The 22,327-nt window shown below is 39.0% G+C and overlaps 1 protein-coding gene across 1 annotated transcript in view; it reads right to left on the minus strand.

The window, feature by feature from the left end:
- The window catches only part of LOC127453247 (thrombospondin type-1 domain-containing protein 7A-like), a 173,482-nt gene that overhangs the window by 38,275 nt on the left and 112,880 nt on the right, over window positions 1-22,327 (minus strand). Inside the window, exons 10-14 of the mRNA XM_051719495.1 lie at window positions 13,002-13,117; window positions 12,580-12,715; window positions 11,822-11,925; window positions 9,906-10,100; window positions 5,985-6,248 (exon numbers count right to left, since the gene is read on the minus strand). Of these exons, the coding sequence (XP_051575455.1) occupies window positions 5,985-6,248; window positions 9,906-10,100; window positions 11,822-11,925; window positions 12,580-12,715; window positions 13,002-13,117 (815 nt within the window). The remainder of the gene's footprint in view (window positions 1-5,984; window positions 6,249-9,905; window positions 10,101-11,821; window positions 11,926-12,579; window positions 12,716-13,001; window positions 13,118-22,327) is intronic.

The following is a 22,327-nucleotide window of genomic DNA, read 5'->3' on the forward strand; positions in this document are numbered from 1 at the left end:
CGGACCACTTGTATTGAAATGAATGGAAGAAATTGGAACACCCAATATGGTGGATGTAGAAAAATGAAGTCCTGCCTTACAAGTAAAAGATCCAATCACCTTTTAGATACAAACACCGCCTGTCAGTCAACTCGAGAACGACTTCCTCATTCAAGTAGAGAGGAGCTGTACTTTTATGCTGCTTGAATACATTAGACCCAACTCCAGTCACAATCTATCTGAATAAACCAGCTCTCTCATCCCCTTTGCCCCACAGTGTTATGCCTTACCAAAGAAATGTCAGCCCGGTTACGCTGCTAAAACAGGGTAAAAACCCTCTAGGAGGAGAAAACACCCCCCTGCTGCGCATGCACTGACCTCTGGACCCGACATGCAGCAGTCTCTGGCCCTACAGCAAATTCAGAGGTGGCAGAGAGCTCTTCAGAGTCACTGGCCTTTATGAATCATGCTGCCGATTGTGTAATTTCTTAGAGCATGGGTTGTTGCTGTGGTGACCTTATTCCTTCAACACAATCCACATTCTGTCATATTACTGGCTCTGGGCAACACCAAATACCAACACACACCACGGGGTGAGACATCAAAGAAAAACTACGTGTTAGTTTCGCCGTTTCTCACCCTGAAAGCTTAAAAGAATAGTTCAGCCAAATTGAAAATATTATCCAAACTCATTTGATGGTGTTTTTTGTCTGCTTTCATTGCATGGAAAAGAGCAGCATGGACATTCTTCAATATCTCCTTTTGTGTTTTTGCAGAAAACAGAAAGTCATTTAGGTTTGAATTAAATTGTGTATATTTGGAGGGGGAAACTGAGTTGAGATGGGGGTTGTATTGTTTTATTGCTTGTATTATTGCATGTAGAATCTATTATTGTATGTGTGTGTGTGTGTGTGTGTGTGTGTGTGTGTGTGTTATCTTGTGGCACTTGTCTGTGTGTGTTTTGTAACACAAATGTATTTCTAAGAAGGAATATCCCTGTAAATGGACTAATAAAGTATATTCTTCTATTTCTAAATGATAGCAGAATTTTCATTTTTGAGTAAACTAAGACTTTGAAGCAGGATTTTAAAAGAGTAGTTCACCACAAAATGAAAATTGTGTCATCATTTACTCACCCTCATGTCATTCCAATCCTGTATGCCTTTTATTGTTTAATGTTGAATGCTAAAGGAGAATTTTACATCAAGATTTTGACTGAATAATTACTTAAATATCAGGTTGTTTCTCATCAAAACATGTCACATGCTTTCCGAAGACTTGCCATGAGTTGCATGGACAATGTTTAAGATATTTTTGGGTCCTTTTTTAAGCTGTAAAATAAGTCACTATCAACTGCCATTGTATTAAAATGACGGACTGGAATATTAATACAAATTTATCCTATTGTCAAGTAATTTGTTTTTATATAGCGCTTTTGACATCACACATCGTTTCAAAGCAGCTTTACAGAAAATTATGCTGTAACAGAAAATGAAGCTGTGATGTCTGTAATGTCTTAAAGTCCTCACTGTGTAGTTTAAATGAATAACGTGATTGTAGATTATGCCTTAAAAATATTATTTGTCTTTAGACCCCCAGTGAGCAAGTCAAAGGTGACCGTGACAAGGAACACAAAAACCCCTTAAAATGCAGTTAATGGTGGGGGGGGTGGAACCAGGCTCAATGGGGGAGCCAGATCCCCTCTGGCCATACAGCATGAATTAATGCCAATATCAGTTATCTATGTGTATGTGAAAAGGAAGAGGGTGTGGCCAGGCTGTGATGGAGCACATCCGGCGCTGAATCAGCTGATTAGCGGGAGAGCGAGATAAATTGGCTGGCAGCGACCCCTCCATCCCAAGGCAGACAGCCACGGCTGCTCCCCTGGTGGATGCCAGCGGTGAGAACTCCACGACAGCGCATCCCTTCCGGGTTTCGGCACCACTGTAACAGTATAAGGATGGGCAAGAAGGAGGCCGGAACCGGCTGAACAGTAAACATAAACTTTAATGGTAAACTTAAAACTGTGCGTCTCTCTCTCTCGAACTGGCGTCTCCGGCCGCCCCTTTATCTCGCTCTCCCGCTGATCAGCTGATTCAGTGCCGGCCGTGCTCCATCACGGCCCGGCCACACCCTCCTCCTCGTCACAGTGTAATACAAGTCATGATTTAAATTTGTAAATTGCGTCCTTTTGTGGTCCGCATAATAAAGTTATTTGGGTTTGGGGCAACATGAGGGCGAGTAAATGGTGATAGAATTTCCATTTTTCCATTAAGAGCATACCATGCACATTGGCATCCCAAGATAAACAGCATAGAATTCAGTCTTTGGAGCTTAATATACATTTGTCTAAACATGCACATTAAACATTCATGTAAAAAACTTTTGAATGTTTCATTCCTGACAACCCACTAAATAAAATGCAGAAGTGTCACATGTGGCCATGCATGAGTGCATGGCACGTCAAACAGCAAAACACACACTGAGAAAGAAAATATGAAGGGTGCTAAACACTTGTAGCTATCCGTCATGTTCAGGTTTAGCTCCCCTCAATAAAAACATTTGTGTGATAAAAAAACATGCATCTTCCACATTTTGAAGGAAGCAGGCAGATTTTGTTTTGCCCTTTTCTTCATGTGTTCCGCAGAAGCGAGGTAAAGAGTCTTTGCTGATTTCCTTAGCAGCCTAAGGCAACGTGTCAGACAGAGCTCTCTATTAAGATGAACTTCATCGATTAACTCAGCAAGAGAGAGATGGTGGGGAGAGGATTTGAAAGCCTAGTGAGCTGCCTTGCTATCTACTGCCTACATGGGCAGCTGCCTTCTAAAACAGCATCCTAACTGCAATAGAACCTCACTAATGACCAACATGGAATGCTCTACATTGGCAGCAACATACAGAAAAAATAGCACTCCTCATGTGATGTGCACAAGAGACTCGACTCACAATTGATTTCAAAAGTTTGCTGTTAGCATATTGCTAAGCAATACTCTAATAAGCATACACAGAACACAATAAAATTGGGTAAATTGTTCTTTTTATTGATACTTTTTGACTGAACGAATTATAGGGGATGCTGGGGCAAGTTGTCACACGGGGAAGTTGTCACAAAAGCTTTATCTTAGTAACAATAAGATTTGGAGTCAAAAGTACAATTATGCAAACGTGTGTTTCAAACACCTAGTTCATAACTTTCTAAAATAGAATATTTATTTTTTATTCAGTCGTCATATTGTTGTTACAGCTCTTTGGTAAACAAGCGAACATAATCAAACCATGCTGTAATACATTTAGGCAGGGGTCAACTAGATTATAAAGGGTGATTTTACCTGAAAAGATTTAAATGTGTTCTTAAGACAATTTTTTCATGAAAGTCAGGTCAGGGCATCTTGTCACTTTTTTATCAGGGCAGGTTGCCACGTGTTTTAAAAGACATAATGTATACAGTTTATCAATAAAAAATATTTGTTAGCTAAAGCAATGTTTTGACATTTTTGGTCCCTTTTCCATTGTTGTTTCATGAATCGTTTTGTGCCTCGTTATTGTTTTAATTTTTACATTTGCTGAAAAGCCTAATTTAACCTGTTTAATGCAGGTGTAGGTTTTAAAAAAAAAGCATAGATTTTGTTTTGGTGGTTGTGATAGTGGGGACATGTCAACCCCCCCCCCCCCCACCCCGCCACTGTTTTAGTGGCAAGTTCCACTGTGACAACTTGCCCCATATAGTTTGAAAATATGCCCTGTTATTGGGGCATGTTGTCACAAGAGGTCAACATGGGGTCATTGAACTTTTCTCCTGGACAAGAACAGTGAAAATGTTCTCTTTTTTTTTTTTGTAGCCAAGACTTCAAGGTATGAGGCTATGCAGAAATTCACTTTCAAAAATAAACCAGAAATATTCCATGGAGTGAAAAGAGTAATAAATATCCCTGGTGTCCCATATGCATATTTATAATTGACATTTCTCTTGCTTCATCCATCATCTTGGATCCTACCTTTATAATGCCTTAAAATGCTGCTTAGGCAGCTCACTAGGTTTCAGAACACAGTGACTGACAGAGAGAGAGAGTAATGAGAATGAAAAAAAAAACTTCATCATCAACCTTCTTCTGTCTGAATCACTACTGATGATATCACTGTTATCCCCGTCCACATCCGCACATCATGAGCTCAGAGACCCCACATGGAGATCCTACGCTACTCATCAAGGGTGGTGGAAACTTCATTATTCATTTTGATTTCATGCGAATGCCCTCGGGAGAATCTGTGATGCGAATAATGGAAGTATACAGTAGATCAGATTATGAGGCATAATTCTGATGTTTTCTGGCAAATGTTTTCTTGACTTAAATCAATTGTAGAGTTGAATTCTCAAGCCTTTGAACCACAGGGAAATAAAGAGGAAGTAACTGAATAATAGAGCGTTTGAGCCTTTAACCAGGATTATTTTATTCCTTCATTTTCATTTAGCAGCTCTCATGTCACAGTTTTTAATGTATACTGCTGATAAACCTGAATAACATTTAATCATTGTAATCAAGTATTTATTAGTGGTGTTTGCTAAGGCATACATCACTATAACTATTGGTCATACTTAGGGTTAGGGATTTGGGCAAACCCCTAACCCCAAGTATTACATTTTTTGCATGCAAAGAGCCATTCACGTTCGAGTGTACTGTTTACTGAGTGTGTACAAAAGCAATGGTTTATGGGAAACTTGTGTCTATAAATGCACATTCTGTTCATTTACACCGATTATGCTTAATAAGATGACAACGTGTGTGGTCATGTAAACACATTATGCGGCATTCTTACTGGCTTATCCAATGTACGCAAGTATTGTGCGCATGGCTCTTCACAGTTTGATGCAGAAAGCAACAACTCGATTATTTCAAATCTCATGTAAACATGGTTTTCTTGCTTTGTTGTATTTTTTTTTTAAATAAGCTAATTTTTGATATCAGCGTATTGGTGTGCATGTAAATGGACTCACTGTCTAGAAACAGTGGCGGAGTGCCCCTTGATCGTTTTGGTGTTGCCCAGAGTCAGTAATATGACAGAATGTGGATTGTGTTGAAGGAATAAGGTCACCACAGCAACAACCCATGCTCTAAGAAATTACACAATCGGCAGCATGATTCATAAAGGCCAGTGACTCTGAAGTGCTCTCTGCCACCTCTGAATTTGCTGTAGGGCAAGAGACAGGGGCATCAAACGTTTCCGGAAGGGCTTGAGGCAAATCTATGAGGACAATGCCCCTCCTTTCCCTCTCTTAGACCGGGCCATGGCTGCGGACATGAATGATAACTCAAATCATGTAGCTAGTTGAGGAGAGGTGCGCTTCTATTTTTCTAAACGATCAGCTCTTATGATTTTCGCCTGGCGGTTTATAAAACCCTGTAGACTTACAGTGAAGGAGAGGCCCGGGTCATATCTAGAAAAGTGAGAGTATCTGTCAGTGGTTAATGTCAGTTTAGATTAGGCCCAATCCTGAGGACGGTGCTGGATCTTTAACGAGGGCTGGAGATTTAGACCTGCAGATCAGAAGGGTGCAGGAGCCACCTGAGCAGAGGGCAAAGCCAACTGAGCAGCACCCGATGCTCTTACCAGTCTGCTCGTCCAAATGACAAGATTAAGTGACCAATGCACCAATGAGACTTACAGACGGAGTGGTGGAAAGGTCAACGTCACAGATTGAGAGAGGAAGTTGTACGAGGCACATTGACAGGGATAAAACATGTGAAATGTCTAATGGAAGTGTGATAGTCTTGGCCTCAGATGGCACGCATATGGACTATTCCCAAACTGTCTGATACATACTGCATGCCAAACCGGCAAACGCTTTTTCGAAAAGGCAATTTCCAATCTGACTTGCTGGTCATTTGCTCTTTTAAGGTGGGACTACAGCCGCCATTTTAGTGTTACAATTTCTCCCAGTCATATGTATTCAAGTGGGCCATTTCATCACGTTATAACGTCCATGTAGTTATTGTAAAGAGACGTACCATGACTGTTACAACGTGAAGCCTCCACAAGCCTGTTTTCTTGGTCGTAGCAGACCATGGCCTGGTACCGGTAACCCTGGCCGCACTCCTTAACATCTCCCTGCACCTTGATGCCCAAAACGCTCTCCACACGGCCCTCAGGCAGAATGCAGTCGGACCAGTTGCCCACAGGCAGGGCGTTGTATTTGTCACAGGGGCAGTACTGGGTCTCGCTCAGCGGGTACATCTGGCTGTTTTTACACTTGTCCTTCTTCTTGCTTTTTCCTGTAATCAGAGGAAGTGTTGATTACTGCTCTAGTTAAGCTCATTAGAGAATGAGTCATGAGCACTGAGGTCAATGCTACACCCCCCGCCTGCCTCAAACTCACCGTGTCTGCTTGCAGCTAGTACTTCAGTTCACTGCACGACCACTTATAAAAAAAGTACCATGGTATTGCCATGGTGTTCTGGACATATGCCATGGTCACACAATGTTGTTTTGGACAAATAAAATAGTAATCCCTAAGGCTGGGTTATACACAGAATATTCACAATATATTCACAATAATTTTTATAAAATGATAGCTTTACTGTGATTTTCATTTGGCCATTAAGTTTTTAAAAGACAGCGTCAATAGACTAATTTCAAGATCATCTCACAAGTTTTAGAGTGTTGTGTTCTCAGAGTTGTTTTAATAGTGTTTAATTAGTAATTTAAACTCTGTAAATTGGGAAGTTCAATTCATATCGAATCAATGAATCAGTTCAAACTGTCAGAACCAATGAACTGATGTCTGGCTGTAGATTCATTATTACTGCAGATGTCTGTAATGTTTACTTTCAGTTTGCACGGGATAAGATAGGTGTGTAAACTCACTGCATTTACACACTGACATCACACATAAACAACCATCAGAAAATGTAGAGATGTGCTGATTAATTAGCAAGAAATATCAAACATGAACATATGCTGTAGCCTATCTGGGATTATTAGAAGAAATTGTTTGAAATACCTGGAATACCAATAAAAATACAACCTAACTGGTGACATTAGTGAGCCTGTAACCCTATATTACATTCTTGAATTAAAAATATGGACAATCCATTCACACTATGTCTTTTTTATTCCCCTCCCAAAAATATGTTCCGAAACGAGAGGCTGCAGTGTCCGAACAACACTTAAAAACACAACTTTTCCCCTTCACTCTGTTCAAATAACAATATTACATGCTAGTGTACTAATTTCCCTAATCAAATAAAACATGCTGGTTTGTTTCTCTTATACATGGGTAAATAAACACTTAATTGCATTTAATGCTTGAGGAAAAACATGCATCTGTTCATACAAAACAGCCAGCTTTACCTTAAGTTGTAAAGCGTGTCTTTTTTTTTTTTTTCTGGTATCTTCTTACATGACCAACATCTTCAGACACACAGAGAACTTGAGAAACAGTGGTAATTAAAGCCACAGGCTCACAGACAGTTCAGATTCACAAAATGTTAACCTTAACCTGGGATTTTACCGGGCGTTTTATAGAAGGTAAAAAACGCTGAAATTTTTATACAGTCAATCTTTTTATACAGAAAACAGATGTCTGATGATCAATTTTTATCTGTTAGCTAACGTATCAACCCTGCATCAATGAATTAAGTTTATAAGACAATTAATTGTCAATACAGTTAATTATTTTGAGAAAATTTAATTCAGTTAAAATAATTATTTTCTGTGGTTTTAGTCTACAGTTTAAAGGGGTCATGTCATAAGGAAATACAATTTTCCTTGACATTTTGACATTTAAGAGGTCTTTCTACCATAAAAACCTACTGTAAAATTTCAGAACTCAAAACTGAATGCCCAATGCAATAAAAACATTTACTGTAACCAAGCTGCCCAAACACCTCATTCTCTACTTCCATAATATAATGTGATGTCACAAAGGGTACTCATTAATTCATGACTGCCTCTACAGCAACAACATCAACGCCAACTTTACATCGTCGCACCCCTGGCTCCACCCACTGGCCCTGGGGCTCAGTTCGTAAACACAAAGAGAGAGAGAGAGAGAGAGAGAGAGGGAGAGCGAGAGCAGGGCAAATAGTGTGGCATAGTGTGGTCTAACTATTCCTAAACATCAACTGGGACCCATCTGGACTATTTTGAATTATTTTTGTAAATAAACATGGATTACACAGATGTCTTTGACTGTTGTCATGTCTCTGGCACCGCTTTTAAAAGACACGGTGTCAAATTACAACTCAGTTTTAAGCCATTCGGTTACATTCAGCTGCCGCCACTTGTTTTTGTGTGCACAAACTGCTCAACAAACTGTTCTTTCGCCCATCTGCACTATGTTTAATTGTTGGTGTATTTAAACACACACTAAATGGACGTCATTAACCATTTTGATGCGTTTCTGATGATCTGCACCTCAGTACAGGATGATACTAGAAACTGGATGTGTGCGTCTTCATTGTGCTTTGGACTATGAATGTGCGTCATGTAGATGTGTCTTCGGTGTATTTCAGCGTGGATTGCATGTTTTGTCGACTGATATCTGCGTGGTTTGCATGTGAACCAGTCATAAAACGATTCAAGCTTTGCAAAGGAATTGTCATTGAAGGATGGGGCAGTTAAATACACTATTGGACCCGATCAAAAACGTAAGTAAACAGTTCCATTCATGAATATTTCAAATGTCATGACTGTTTGATAGTGTATGGTGTATGGTTTGTCTACACCGGGCGTGTTAACTCGAACTTTCTAAACCGTTTATTTTTGTTGTTGTTGGCAGTAGTTGTGCCAGCGCATGCAGCGCAAAATGGAAAAGGACATCTGTTTACTGGTTACTCCAACGGACGCTTCCATGGTAAACAGCATCATTGATTATAATGGGTTCTTTTGCTTTGACGTTATGCCTCTCACGTCCGGTGTAGAGAGGGTGTGAGTGTTAACAGTTGTGCTTGAGATGAACAGTTTAATATATTCAGATGAAATTTGTTGGATCTGTGTTATGTGTAAACCCTGAAATGTAGTTGTATAATATTGTGGGGTTGTTCATTCTCTTCCAAATGAATTTCAAATATGGCTGTATTTGAGGGGCTGCACGATGTTAGCCAATCAGAACAGAGTGTGTTTAAGTTGACGTTTAAAGGAGGAGCTGAGGCTAAAACCAAGCGTTTAGACAGAGGGCCAGAAACAGGGTGGAAAATTATTGTATTTTACTAAATTACGACTGTTTTGGTGAAAAAACACTTCAATAACATTGTCAGTGGACCTCAGGGAAGATATTGAAACTATAAAAAAAGAGCATTTCATGACCCCTTTTGAAATTTATTACACCATCGTCTGAATTTTTTCATTAAAATTTCAATGATGACATTCACATTGACATACCCCTCCCTCTGGTTTTTCAACAAATCGCACACCCTGGTATATAGTACATTGATATATTGGTGCATACAAATGAAAATAATTACATTTATTTCTTGTATTCATTGATTCAGTATATCTTGAATAATTGGAAAATGGGATAAAGCATAGATTTAGAGAGTCTTGGGACAAAGCATAGATTTAGAGAGTCTTATGCTTAAAAAATGTCAGTGTGTTAAGAAAAATGAACTTAATTCAAGATACAGGGAGACTGGTTTTCTGTAGGAAATATTTTGTAGGTTGATTTCAAGCATATTCAAAACCCTCTTAAAAAATAAATAAAAATAATAATAATTATATATATATAATATTTATATTGTGAATTCTACCCCCCAAAGCAAATTTTCACTTTCATAATATTTTTGTAATAGCTCTTGTGTAAAATTGACTATATTATGAAGGCATTTTTCATGAAAGTCAGGTTGGTGCAACTGTATCTTTTTTCCCACACCACCCAACCACCACCCCACACAAACCACAGCGTAAAGAACACATCTGTCATCAGTCCTTACCTACGAGAGCTCTCCTCCGTGTACGAACCCCAACACAGTCTGAGGTGCATGAAGAGAACTTAGACCATTTGGTGAGCTGGCAGTCGTCTCGGCATGGTAACTGGCAGGGCTGGCTTACAGCGGGCATGCTGCTGGTAAACTTCAGACACTGCACAACATCCACCACTGTACCATCCAGCTGCCTACATGAGATAGCTGCAGATCACACACACATACACAAACACAACAGTGAGAATTAAATGTCCTATAGATTACAGAGAGGATGGGCACAATGCCAGGCACAGAGGAAAACGCGTTCAGGCTTCCACGAGTTGGTTAATTATAGGATAGAAAGGCAGGAGAGTGTCATGCTGTTCACTTTGATCTGGATTTAATGTATTTAAACTTATTAGTGAACAAATACGAAACACTATGCATGTAGCTGATGACTATCTAGCAGTATCTGGCCAATAAAATATTTTAGAGTGATTAAAATTTCTAGAAATTTTTTTCCTGTAAAAGTAATTATTCACTATAGAAATTTCAATGACATCTTAGATTTTTATTATTATTATTATTATTACTATTTTTATTATTTTTTATTTTATTTTTTTACAGATTTTCTATGATTATTGGAACCTTGACTATTTTAATTCTTCAACTTACAATATAAAAATGCATTAAACACACTGAAATAGATGCACTGACATATATATTTTAACCATATGACAATTACTTTTTAACTCAAATGTTATATTATAATCTTGGAAAAGCTTTAGTCTAGAATTTTACATGCTTCAAGTCGTGATATTAGACAATTTAAATAGCAGTGCATTTTTTTAAATACCCATATTATATTATACAGTATTATATTATATTATATTATTATATAACAGAACTGTATATTGCACAATATTATTAATTTCCATGAATCATTTTCATTCAAATCAAATTTTAAATATATTGGTGCATTTATTTAAAATAATTTAACCATAAATCATTCTTGTGTTCATTCAGTCTATGTTAAATTGATTCGATTTTTCTTACCCCATTGGTGAATTTTTTGTCTTGTTTTATTCTATTCTATTCTATTCTGTTCTATTGATTGTAATTATTTATAATTTATAAATGTTTTATATTAAAGACAGAGTTCCGAGAGCTGCTGCATCTGTAAAGACAGGTCTGTTTAGCAGTTCACACTCCTGTGAGGATGTGAATTAAGATGTTGGAAGTGACTTCAGTAAACAGGAACCAATAGATAAAACTTTGTGGAAATACAAAGTTTAATAGAGCGTCAACAATGCATGACGCCAAACACAATGACGCCTTTCCATACTGTCAAGAATAATCAGATTAGGAGTTTGAAGGATTGCTTTGTGCCTGACAGGCACTGAAGGGCAAATGTGAAATCTGGTGTGATTGAAGTCTTTGTCAGACCACTGACGATTTCAGTATAATACATAATGCAGACTTCTCTTGGCTTATGAGCAATAGTAATTTATACAAGATTTGGAAAAACACAAAGTATAAAAAACAAAGTAAAGGGATTCAAAAGGGAATAAAGTTGCATGAAGATACAATACAGATGCAGATGTAACAATTCTGAAATTACTTTGTTGCCTGAAACTGTAAAACTGAAAATATTTAAACTGAAGAATAATAACATGCATATCTCATAAACTGTTTGTATATCACAGATACAGGGGAATAGAGGAGAATGGAAATTAGCCCTTTTTTTCAGACAAAGCAATAATCGTAGGTATTTAAAAAATTCACATAGCAAATAAACAAGGATGAGGAAATGGGTCACAAATAAAATGATGTATAATAAAATCAGTTCCAGCCTGTATGTGGCCTCTGTGTGTGCACAAGAGGGAGAGGTATCAAAGATCAAGGTAATTGACTTCTCTTGGGTCATGGGATTTAAGCTGATGTACCTCTAGTCTGGACTCCAGCACCACAGTTTTCCTGAGCTCCTTTACTATCTTTGCGGATACTCCAGGACACTAGCAGACATTTTCGCCACTTGTGTGTTTTCCACCTGCAATGATGAGGACATTTAATTATTTTTGACAGTCAGCAGTGCTTAATTAGTAAGTACACTGTATATCCTAATTAGTTGACTTGGCTGACTACCTTGGAAACTGACTACCTTTGACACGTTTAAACTTAACTTTATTCTTTTAAACTAAAATTGACCACTTTGCATTTGAGGTCCAATAATTATGTGTAATAGGCTTAGTTCACCTACTAAATTAAAATGATTTGATTATGTACTTCGCTATGCAGTGAGGGGAAAATGTTCAGCGAATAACAACTTCAGTTTGTTTTCACTTCTGTTATTCACAGAAACATTTCAGCTTCAGAAGCCTTGGAATAGAGCACATATTGACTACTTTTATGTTGCTTTTGAGGTGTTTTTTGTCGTTGGAAAAGAGCTGCCTGCATGCAACTTCTTCAGCAATTCTCTGTTTTTTTTGTTCCACAATAAAAAATAATAAAACATTACAGCATATGGGTTTGGGTTGATTTGAGGGTGAGTAAATGACAAGTAACATTTGATTAACATTTAAAAAAAAAAAAACAAAACAAAACAAACGACAATGAAAGTCAACAATAAATGATGCCGTTATGTGAAATACAGCCCAGAATAACATCATAAGTGTTGAAACAGTTCTGGTGTGTATAGCTGTACCTGTAACCCGGGCAGACAGATGGCGTCTTACAGTCTTTCTCTTCATAAAGGACATCCGGGCACTCCTGACCTCCATTAGCTGGCATCTGGATGACCACTCGATAACGAGTCTGTTTACTCTTCTGCCCATTTGCACCTGCCGTACCAAATGCTCGGGTTCATATCATACTAAATTACACTGCAGTGTATCATGCATAGAACAATATCTTTACAGAGAGACGAACATACAGATGAATAGAAATACAGACAGACAGACAGATGGATAGATAGAAATACAGACAGACATAAAGATGGATAGAAATACAGACAGACAGACAGACAGATGGATAGAAATACAGACAGACAGACAGACAGATAGATAGAAATACAGACAGACAGACAGACAGATAGATAGATAGATAGATAGATAGATAGATAGATACCTGCTTCACAGGATGTGGGGCACTCTGTCCATTCACTAAAGGATGTCACTATACAGTCTTTCTTACATGGCAGCAGACAGGGTCGCACTGACTGTGGACGAGGAGCTTCAGGACATCTAAAAGAACAAACAGACACAATGAAATATTGCTGGTCACATAAAGCAGGTTGATGAGCAAAGATGCCAGCCCACAATTGCTGTTGAGTTTAAAGGGAATGGTAACATATAGCTTTCTCTACATATTAAAAACCTCTTTGGAATACTAAGAGCTCAGAGACTCACTCTCTCCAAATCCTCAATTGTCTTAATAGGATTCATTATCTGGCTTAACTACTGCATGTCACCAGGGCACACCATGACATACGCAACATACATCCGAGAGATGTGAAGAAACCACATGCTGAGGAGCTCACCACAATAAGTGTTTTGAATTCATGAATCCAATCTTTCACTTTACATTTTTCCTGTGTCTGGGCAAAAAAAGTCTTGAAAAAAAGTATAGAATTATGTCATTTTCAATACCATCGTTCCTTTAGTGAAAAACATGCTCCTCAGTCAGCTCTGACTGAAACAAAGAACCCTTTTAAAGACCCCATGAAATCATAATTGGAGTTTGGTGGCCTTAGCTTTGAAGCAATATATATGCTAGCTTAGGCCAGAAACATACTTTACACAAGTACACACACACAAACGTGAGTGCTTGGCCATCACACTGCAAAAGCGCGGCCCAGCTGAACATGCTTAACAAATGTTCTTGTGTTTCTACTCAAGGGGGCAATAGAGACCTTCAAAAGTTTGTGCCATTAAACTGGATGTGTTTTTATTCAAGTAAGTTGCTATAAATACACCAATCAGCCACAACATTAAAACCACCTGCCTAATACTGTACGGGTCCCCCTCGTACCGCCCAAACAGCACCAACCCGCATCTCAGAATAGCATTCTGCATTCACCACAACAGCATTCACCACAATTGTACAGAGTGGTTATCTGAGTTACCGTAGACTTTATCAGTTCAAACCAGTCTGGCCATTCTCTGTTGACCTCTAGGGCTGAAACGATTAGTCGACATTATTGACAACGTCGACAATAAAAAATTGTCGACAAAAATTTTCGTTGTCAAATAGTCGTTTGATCTCATTTAACGTAACATGAGATCACATTAAACTCTAATGATGATGCGCTAGAGCAGCACTGCAGTTCACGCCTGACTGAGGAGAGGAAGAATTACACAGCTCAGAGTCTAGACACACTCCAAACCTTCCAAACAGCTTAAAGTGATGTAGATTGCAAAGTATGAGGGAATTATAATGCACAAATACAAAATAAGTAAATACAGAAGCACTCTCGTTGTGGAATAAGTGGAGCTGGAGCTGCTGCTCCGCTAAGGCAAAACTTGCGTGTCGAGCGTCTTTAAAGGAAACACCCCGGTGTTACATCTTTAATGCAGTTATATTTACTGCGTTATAGCTTTAATAAAGTTCAAATAATACGGAAGCAGGTCATGTAAATAACAGCAAACTCCAAAATTGGCATTTCTCTGTGAAGTCAGCGCCTCTTCTATGAGTTGCATTAATGTCCCGATCTAAGGGGGAGAGACTGAAACTGCACCCGGCTGATGTACACTCTGGGTGCTTTCACACTAGAACTTTTGGTGCGCACCCGGGGTCGAATTACATTAAAGTTTGGTTCGTTTGGATAATGTGAACGCTGTTTTCCGCGCACCCGCAAACCGCACCCGAGTCTGCTTGAAAATGTGGTCTGGGGTATGGTTCATGTGAACTCCAGTACGGTTTGCTGCTGATATGAACACAGTCATACAAAATCGTGAAAGTGAACCGCTTGTAATGACGTATAATTTGCGTCTTTGCAGGCTCCCGATCGCAATTATTATGGTATAATCCTGCTTGTCTCCAAATACACCGCCTTCAGAGAGCAGCTCACATTCTTCATATCTCTTGCAACGCATCCGCGGGCTCGCGGCAGACAATCACTAATATTCATCACATCATTGCACATTCAATGCATCTGAGGGAGACAAACACAAGTGTTGTTCTGTGCATGGCAAGTTTTCGTGGTAAATCCAAAGAGACAAACTTTAATACTTCACTTAACACAGTGACGTCTTCTCGAGTTGTTACCTAGATACAGTGGTAAACAGCTGCTGCTTGTACTCACACTGATGATGTAATCGGACCGTGGTTCAGACCCAAAAAATATGATGTGAACAGAGACCAGCGGGGGCAGGGGGAGGGGGGTGGAAACAAACTCGGGTTTGGTCCAAACAATCGAACCAAGTGTGAAAGCACACTAAGTCGTGGGGAAGCTGGTCCCTCGAGAGCGCACTTGCTGCAGCTAGATTATAACGTGATGGCTCACGACTTATTGAATCATAATAAATGTCACTGCACATTTCTTATCATGAAGAGAATTGGCAATAAGCAGCTTTATTAATAAGAGAGAGTTTGCTTTTTTGTGAGTTTAAGATGGATTAAAGTGAACAGATAGGTGAGAGAGGGTAGTCTTTGTCCCATTACACAATGAAACAAAATATGTTTTTGATTTGTTTTGTTTTGGGTTGTTTTTCAATAAAACATCTAAAACTCCTTTAAAACAATGTACATTTATTTTAGGAGCTATAATGCAGAAGAAAAAATTGTTATCTGAATGTTGAATATAATATTACAAATACAAAATCTATAAATCCTTAAAAAAGATGCATTCAACTAAGAGGCAGCATATAAGATATTTAGACTTGCTTTTAGAGAACAGATCTTGAATATAAGTATATGTTGTCTTTACTGCACTCGCAGAAGTATAACCAAGTGAAAAAATACACTTATATACAAAATACCCATATATTTAAGACACATTCTCTTAAAGAAAGTCTAAATATCTTATATGTGGCTACTCAAGTAAATGTATCTTGTTTTTAGGATTTTTAGACAATTTTAAATGGAAAACAAGACAAAAACAATTGATAACAATAGGATTTTTTTGCAGTGAATTTCTTTACTGAATAAAACTTAATAAAACGTATTTTTCCATTTAATTCAGTGAATGTCACTGAGGTATTTTTAAAAGATGATTTTGTTCTTTTTATTGTTAGTAAGCACGTTTAATACAACCTTTTAAGCAAGGGCACAAGCTGAATAATCGGTTAAGAGCTAATGATTAATCGCTGCAATAATCGCAGAATAGTTGAATAATCGTTATAATAATCGTTAGATTAATTGATTATCAAACAAAATCGTTAGTTGCAGCCCTATTGACCTCTCTCATCAACAAGGCATTTCTGTCCACAAAACTGCCCCTTACTGGATGTTTTTTGTTTTTGGCACCATTCTGAGTAAATTCTAGAGACTGTAGAGTGTGAAAATCCCATGAGATCAGCAGTTACAGAGATACTCAAAACTGCCTGTCTAGCACCAACAATCATCCATGCGATTATCTAATCAGCCAGTCGTGTGGCAGCAGTGCAGTGCATCAAATCATGCAGATATGGGTCAGGAGCTTCAGTTAATGTTCACATCAACCATAAGAATGGGAAAAAAATTTGATCTCAATGATTTGGACCGTGGCATGATTGTTGGTGCCAGATGGGCTGGTTTGAGTGTTTCTGTAACCGCTGATCTCCTGGGATTTTCACGCACAACAGTCTCTAGGATTTACTGAGAATGGTGCCAAAAACAAAAAAAAAATCCAGTGAGCGGCAGTTCTGTGGACAGAAATGCCTTGTTGATGAGAGAGGTCAACAGAGAATGACCAGACTAGTTCGTACTGAGATGTCTACAGTAACTCAGATAACCGCTCTGGACAATTGTGGTGAGAAGAATAGCATCTCGGAATGCTATTCTGAGTTGCGGGTTGGCACTGTTTTGGCAGCACGAGGGGGACCTACACAATATTAGGCAGGTGGTTTTAATGTTGTGGCTGATCAGTGTATATTGAGTTTAACTTCCTTGCTCAGCAATATTCTCTTCAAACTGTTACTCCGCTAGGTCAGTAGTGGGCTTAAAAGAGAAAATTAATTGGCTGCTTTCCACTTCACTTTAAACATCCAGTTGCTAACTTCCAGCTGCTATTTTGGAAGTCTGTTCCATTTCGTTAAGTAGGCGAGGGAAGTTTCTGCTGATAGACCCTCACCACCTTGATTTTGACCTAGCAAGCCTACACAGATGTATGCTTCAGGTAGCTCCATATCCCACAATGTAGCTTGATTGTGACATAACAGCAGGTCGCGCTTCCTCAACCCCCACCCCACACAACTCTAGTGAATGATATCACAGAAAGCTGTTTACAGCTGTAAGTGAAGGTAGGTCAAATAAGCAGTTTAGAAGAGATATATAGAGATTTAACTACATAATACTTTTAGCTACCTTGACTGCTAACTGACACAGTTATAGCCTATGTATTCATTGCAAGTGTAAAACTTGATTAATCTTTTCTAACAATTAATTCTAATAAAAACTATATAATTTATATACATAAGAAGATTTATACATAAGCCTCTGAAATCACCACTAAACTTTACCTGAATCTGTGATTGCATCAATCTCTGAAGATGCCTTGTCAGGTGCAAAAATGGCCAAATAATTCCATAAATTACATGAGACCAACTGCAAGAGCGACAACGAGCTCCAAGTGATCAAGGACTTAAACTGTTCCATTTCAACCCATGGGTTCCGCCACTAGTGGGCACTAGCGCAACGTAAGCAATGACGTACCTCATAGTCCACGAGGCAGTGGAAAGTTAGCAAGCGGAGGGCATAAAAATTGGAAAAAAAGTGGAATGCAGCCATTGTTGAAGCGGACAGCTCACACTAATGTCCTCAATAGTGCCCCTTGTGGCAACATTGAGACGGCAATGTGTACTTGCGATGTGTTATGAATTGCATTTGGAAACATTTTGGAATGCAATTATGCAGTAAAACGTGCTTGCATAGCTAGAAGCATGTTTCTTATATGTTTCAAGCCTTTACTTACAAAAGTTGACAAAATAAACGAAACTTCCTGTTTCAATAGGAAACATCAACACAGGAAAGAAAACTGTGCTCGGCATGCCATTTTACATGGTCTTTAAGCCCTAATTTCACAACATAAACATAAATATTGAGATGTTTATCAAATTTTTTTTAGCTATTTCGCCTGGCCCAACTACATACTATGGATTACATCATCACAATTCCTGTCGAGCATGGCTCAGTAACATCTGTAGCTCAACAATGGCTCTTTCAATCTTATTTTCCCTGCTCCACGCTTACATTATGTACAAGCCAGACAGGCCAGATAAGGCATCACATCCTGTTACAGTATTCAGTCACCAGATAATACTCTTCTTTTATCAGTGTTTCAGCTCCTCACAATTTATGATCAGGGGTTAGCTTTAATCTGCTCCTGTATTTTAAAGACCGCTCCGGCTCGGCTGAATTCCCCCGGATAAAGATAAACAGGGATGCACGAGTCCAGCTGTGGGCATGCAGTAATCTGATCTTTGATCAAATCCTCCAGGATCTGGTGCTCCGGGTAGGGAGTCGCCATGTGCTTCATGTTTCATGAGACATGAGGTTGCAAAGCTGCTACAATATAATAAAGCAAGGCCGATTTATTTGTAATATCAATAGAAGCGCTAAATCCTGCAAGTGAGACAAAATCCCTTTTGGGTATGCAGGGCTCTCCTGGAGATTGGGTGAATTTCTGATAGAGCATTAGCAACACTCACAGACAGGTGATGGCTCATTTGGATGATATTTTCAACCATTTCAATGAAGGATGTTATTTACGGCTTTTCTTACCAGCCTGATCTCATGAAAAACACGTTACTGTGGCGACATTTTTGCACAACGATTTTACGCTGTTTCTCATTGCGGCAGTTCCGAGTTGAAATGTCCACAGTGTGATGCTAAAAGTGAGGTAAACTTTCTCAAAAACAGATGAGGCTGTTAAGGTTAATGCTCTATCGAGTTTTAAATCAACAAAACCTTCCTCCCTACCCTAAACCTTAAACCTAAACCTAACTGATAGTGTCATAAAAAGCATATGTGTGTCGAAAAACGCAATTGCTGAAGTAACCATGCTATTCTGTAATGCTTCTAGGACACTTTAGGCTCACAAGTTGACTCATATTCTCTTCAGGACTCGTACCTCAGACCTTTGCATCACAAGTGCAATGCTCTATCAGTTAAGCTACAGCACAGTTTGATCACGTATGAACAAGCTTGTAAATGTAGTTGGTTTTGTAATGCAAACATTAAAATGTATCACTTTTCAAGTCATGCACTATAGTAGAAAGTGTTTTGAAGTTATAAGAAAGCATTGTGTGAAGAACAGGGTGAAAAGTGTTTATGATCAGATAATCTGCCCTTTTACTTGTAATTTGCATGAAAATGAATAAAAGTCAATGTAGTTGTAGCGCCTCTAGTGTTAATTTCACCAGGAAACTGACACTTAACATACAATGATTCACGTAACAATCATTTTGCACAAATGTAGGAATAGCAACGCGTTTAAGTGAAAACGCAATACAAGTTAGTTCTTCCATGTAAATCTGAGTTTTTGTCCAAACAAGCAGTGATCGAGACAAGCGACAAGGTCATTATGTTTGTATTTCTGTTTCACTAGATAGCCCTGCCCACAGTTAAATCTCATTACATATCAAATAATCTCTGATTGGCTGCTATTTTGCTCCGTTGCACAGTGGACCACCAAATTACTTGATGTTGGAACCTTAAAGCACCATGAATGGCCATGGATTAAGGATGATTATATACTGTAATATAATATTTCCGCTATGTGGGAAACCTAAGATGGAAATATTTCAAGAATTCCTAAAAAACTAAAACAGACGGCTTTCATTATTATAGTTATGAACAGAAATTATTGATCTGGAACAGGGCTTGGAAATGTTCTATTGGCATTATTAATAAACCAGTTCATACATTTAAGTGTGAGGAAGAATAAATACATTGTTCACTTTCCCTCTCCAAGTTGTCATTATTTTTCAATTAGTTCTGAATGTCAGAAGTGTTAAAGTGAAGTGTGGGATCGCATTTCCTTGAAGGTGTCACAGAAGCAGCTCATTAGTGTTTCTAGAAAAACTATTACAACTATCTACTAAAACTATTATTGAATGAGAAAGACTGAAGGATCTGAAATAGTTTGTCAAGATTATGTTTCAATAAACTATGTCAAATCAGCAATACAACCTCACATTATGAAATAAAAAATGTTGCTTCACTAGCTCAAATCAGGGCTGGGACAAATTCAGAATTCAATCCCTTTTTCTCCCAATTTGGAAAGCCCAATTCCCAATGCGCTCTAAGTCCTTGTGGTCGCATAGTGATTTGCCTCAGTCCAGGTGGCAGAGGACGAATCCCAGTTGCCTCCACGTCTGAGACAGTCAACCTGCACATCTTATCATGTGGCTTGTTGAGCACGGAGACATAGCGCGTGTGGAGGCTTCATGCCATCCACCACGGCAACCACGCTCAATTCACCATGCGCCCCACCGAGAACAAACCACATTATAGCAACCACGAGGAGATTACCCCATGTGACTCTACCCTCCCTAGCAACCGGGCCAATTTGGTTGCTTAGGAGACCTGGCTGGAGTCACTCAGTACACCCTGGGATTCGAACTAGCGAGCTAGCGAACTCCAGGGGTGGTAGCCAGCGTATTTTACCACTAAGCTACCCAGGCCCCCTATATATGTACCATTTTTAAAGAAAACATGAGTGAGCAGGCAAAACACATTTCTTTTATTTCTTATGGGATTCATATTCAACTGTAGGTTATAACAGAATGGCACAATCATAAAACAAAACATGGCAACAAAGAAAAAAATGAAATGACCCCTGTTCAAAAGTCTGCATACCCTTAGTTCTTAATACTGTGTACTGCCCCCTTTAGCATCAATGACAGCGTGCAGTCTTTTGTAATAGTTGTCTATGAGGCCCCAAATTCTTGCAGGTGGTATAGCTGTCCATTCATCTTGGCAAAATGCCTCCATGTCATGCAAAGTCTTTGGTCGTCTTGCATGAACCCTTTGAGATCTCCCCAGAGTGGCTCGATGATATTAAGGTCAGGAGACTGTGATGGCCACTCCAGAACCTTCACCTTTTTCTGCTGTAACCACTGGAGGGTCAACTTGGCCTTGTGCTTAGGGTCACTGTCATGCTGGAAAGTCCAAGAGCATTCCATGCGCAGCTTCCGTGCAGAAGAATGCAAATTGTCTGCCAGTATTTTCTGATAACATGCTGCATTCATCTTGCCATCAATTTTCACAAGATTCCCCGTGCCTTTAGAGCTCACACACCCCCAAAACATCAGTGAACCACCACCATGCTTCACAGTGGGGATGGTATTATTTTCACTATAGGCCTTATTGACCCCTCTCCAAACATAGCGCTTATGGTTGTGACCATAAAGCTCTATTTTGGTCTCGTCACTCCAAATTACAGTGTGCCAGAAGCTGTGAGGGGTGTCAAAGTGTTGTCGGGCATATTGTAACCGGGCTTTTTTGTGGCATTGGTGCAGTAAAGGCTTCTTTCTGGCAACTTGACCATGCAGCTCATTTTTGTTCAAGTATCGTCGTATTGTGCTCCTTGAAACAACCACACCGTCTTTTTCCAGAGCAGCCTGTATTTCTCCTGAGGTTACCTGTGGGTTTTTCTTTGTATCCCGAACAATTCTTCTGGCAGTTGTGGCGGAAATCTTTCTTGGTCTACCTGACCTTGGCTTGGTATCAAGAGATCCCCGAATTTTCCACTTCTTAATAAGTGATTGAACAGTACTGACTTTGGATATCTTTATCTTTGTGTTCAAAATGGCGGAGGAGATTGCGGTTTCTATATTGAATGACTCTTGCTCATCATCTACCGCGAAATAGGGATGAATGCCACCGCTTGTAAGGCTATTTTTCCACTGAGAAAACAGGATGAATTTGACAAAAATGACATAATCTTCAGAAAGCTGACTAACACACTACAGCTCTGCTTGGGAGTGGCAACAGGAGATGGCACACCTCCATCTCTCTCTCTCTCTCTCTCTCTCTCTCTCTCACACACACACACACACACACACACACACACACACACACATCCTTGTTTCTCCAATAACTTGTTAGAAACAGCCCATGCCGTGCATACTAGTTCTAAAGTGACATTTTTTAATTACTAACGAAGGCTTGGACGCATCATTTGGGTTGAACTAGCAATGACAGATTCTGATCCGTCACATAAGAAAGTAGTTCCATGCACAAATGCGTTTTTTATGACCGTACTCAGTTTTTCCGATTTTTTTTCTTTTATTTACTTGTTCATTGAACTG

The sequence above is a fragment of the Myxocyprinus asiaticus genome, chromosome 15 (assembly GCF_019703515.2).
Source record: "Myxocyprinus asiaticus isolate MX2 ecotype Aquarium Trade chromosome 15, UBuf_Myxa_2, whole genome shotgun sequence".
Classification (NCBI taxonomy): domain Eukaryota; kingdom Metazoa; phylum Chordata; class Actinopteri; order Cypriniformes; family Catostomidae; genus Myxocyprinus; species Myxocyprinus asiaticus.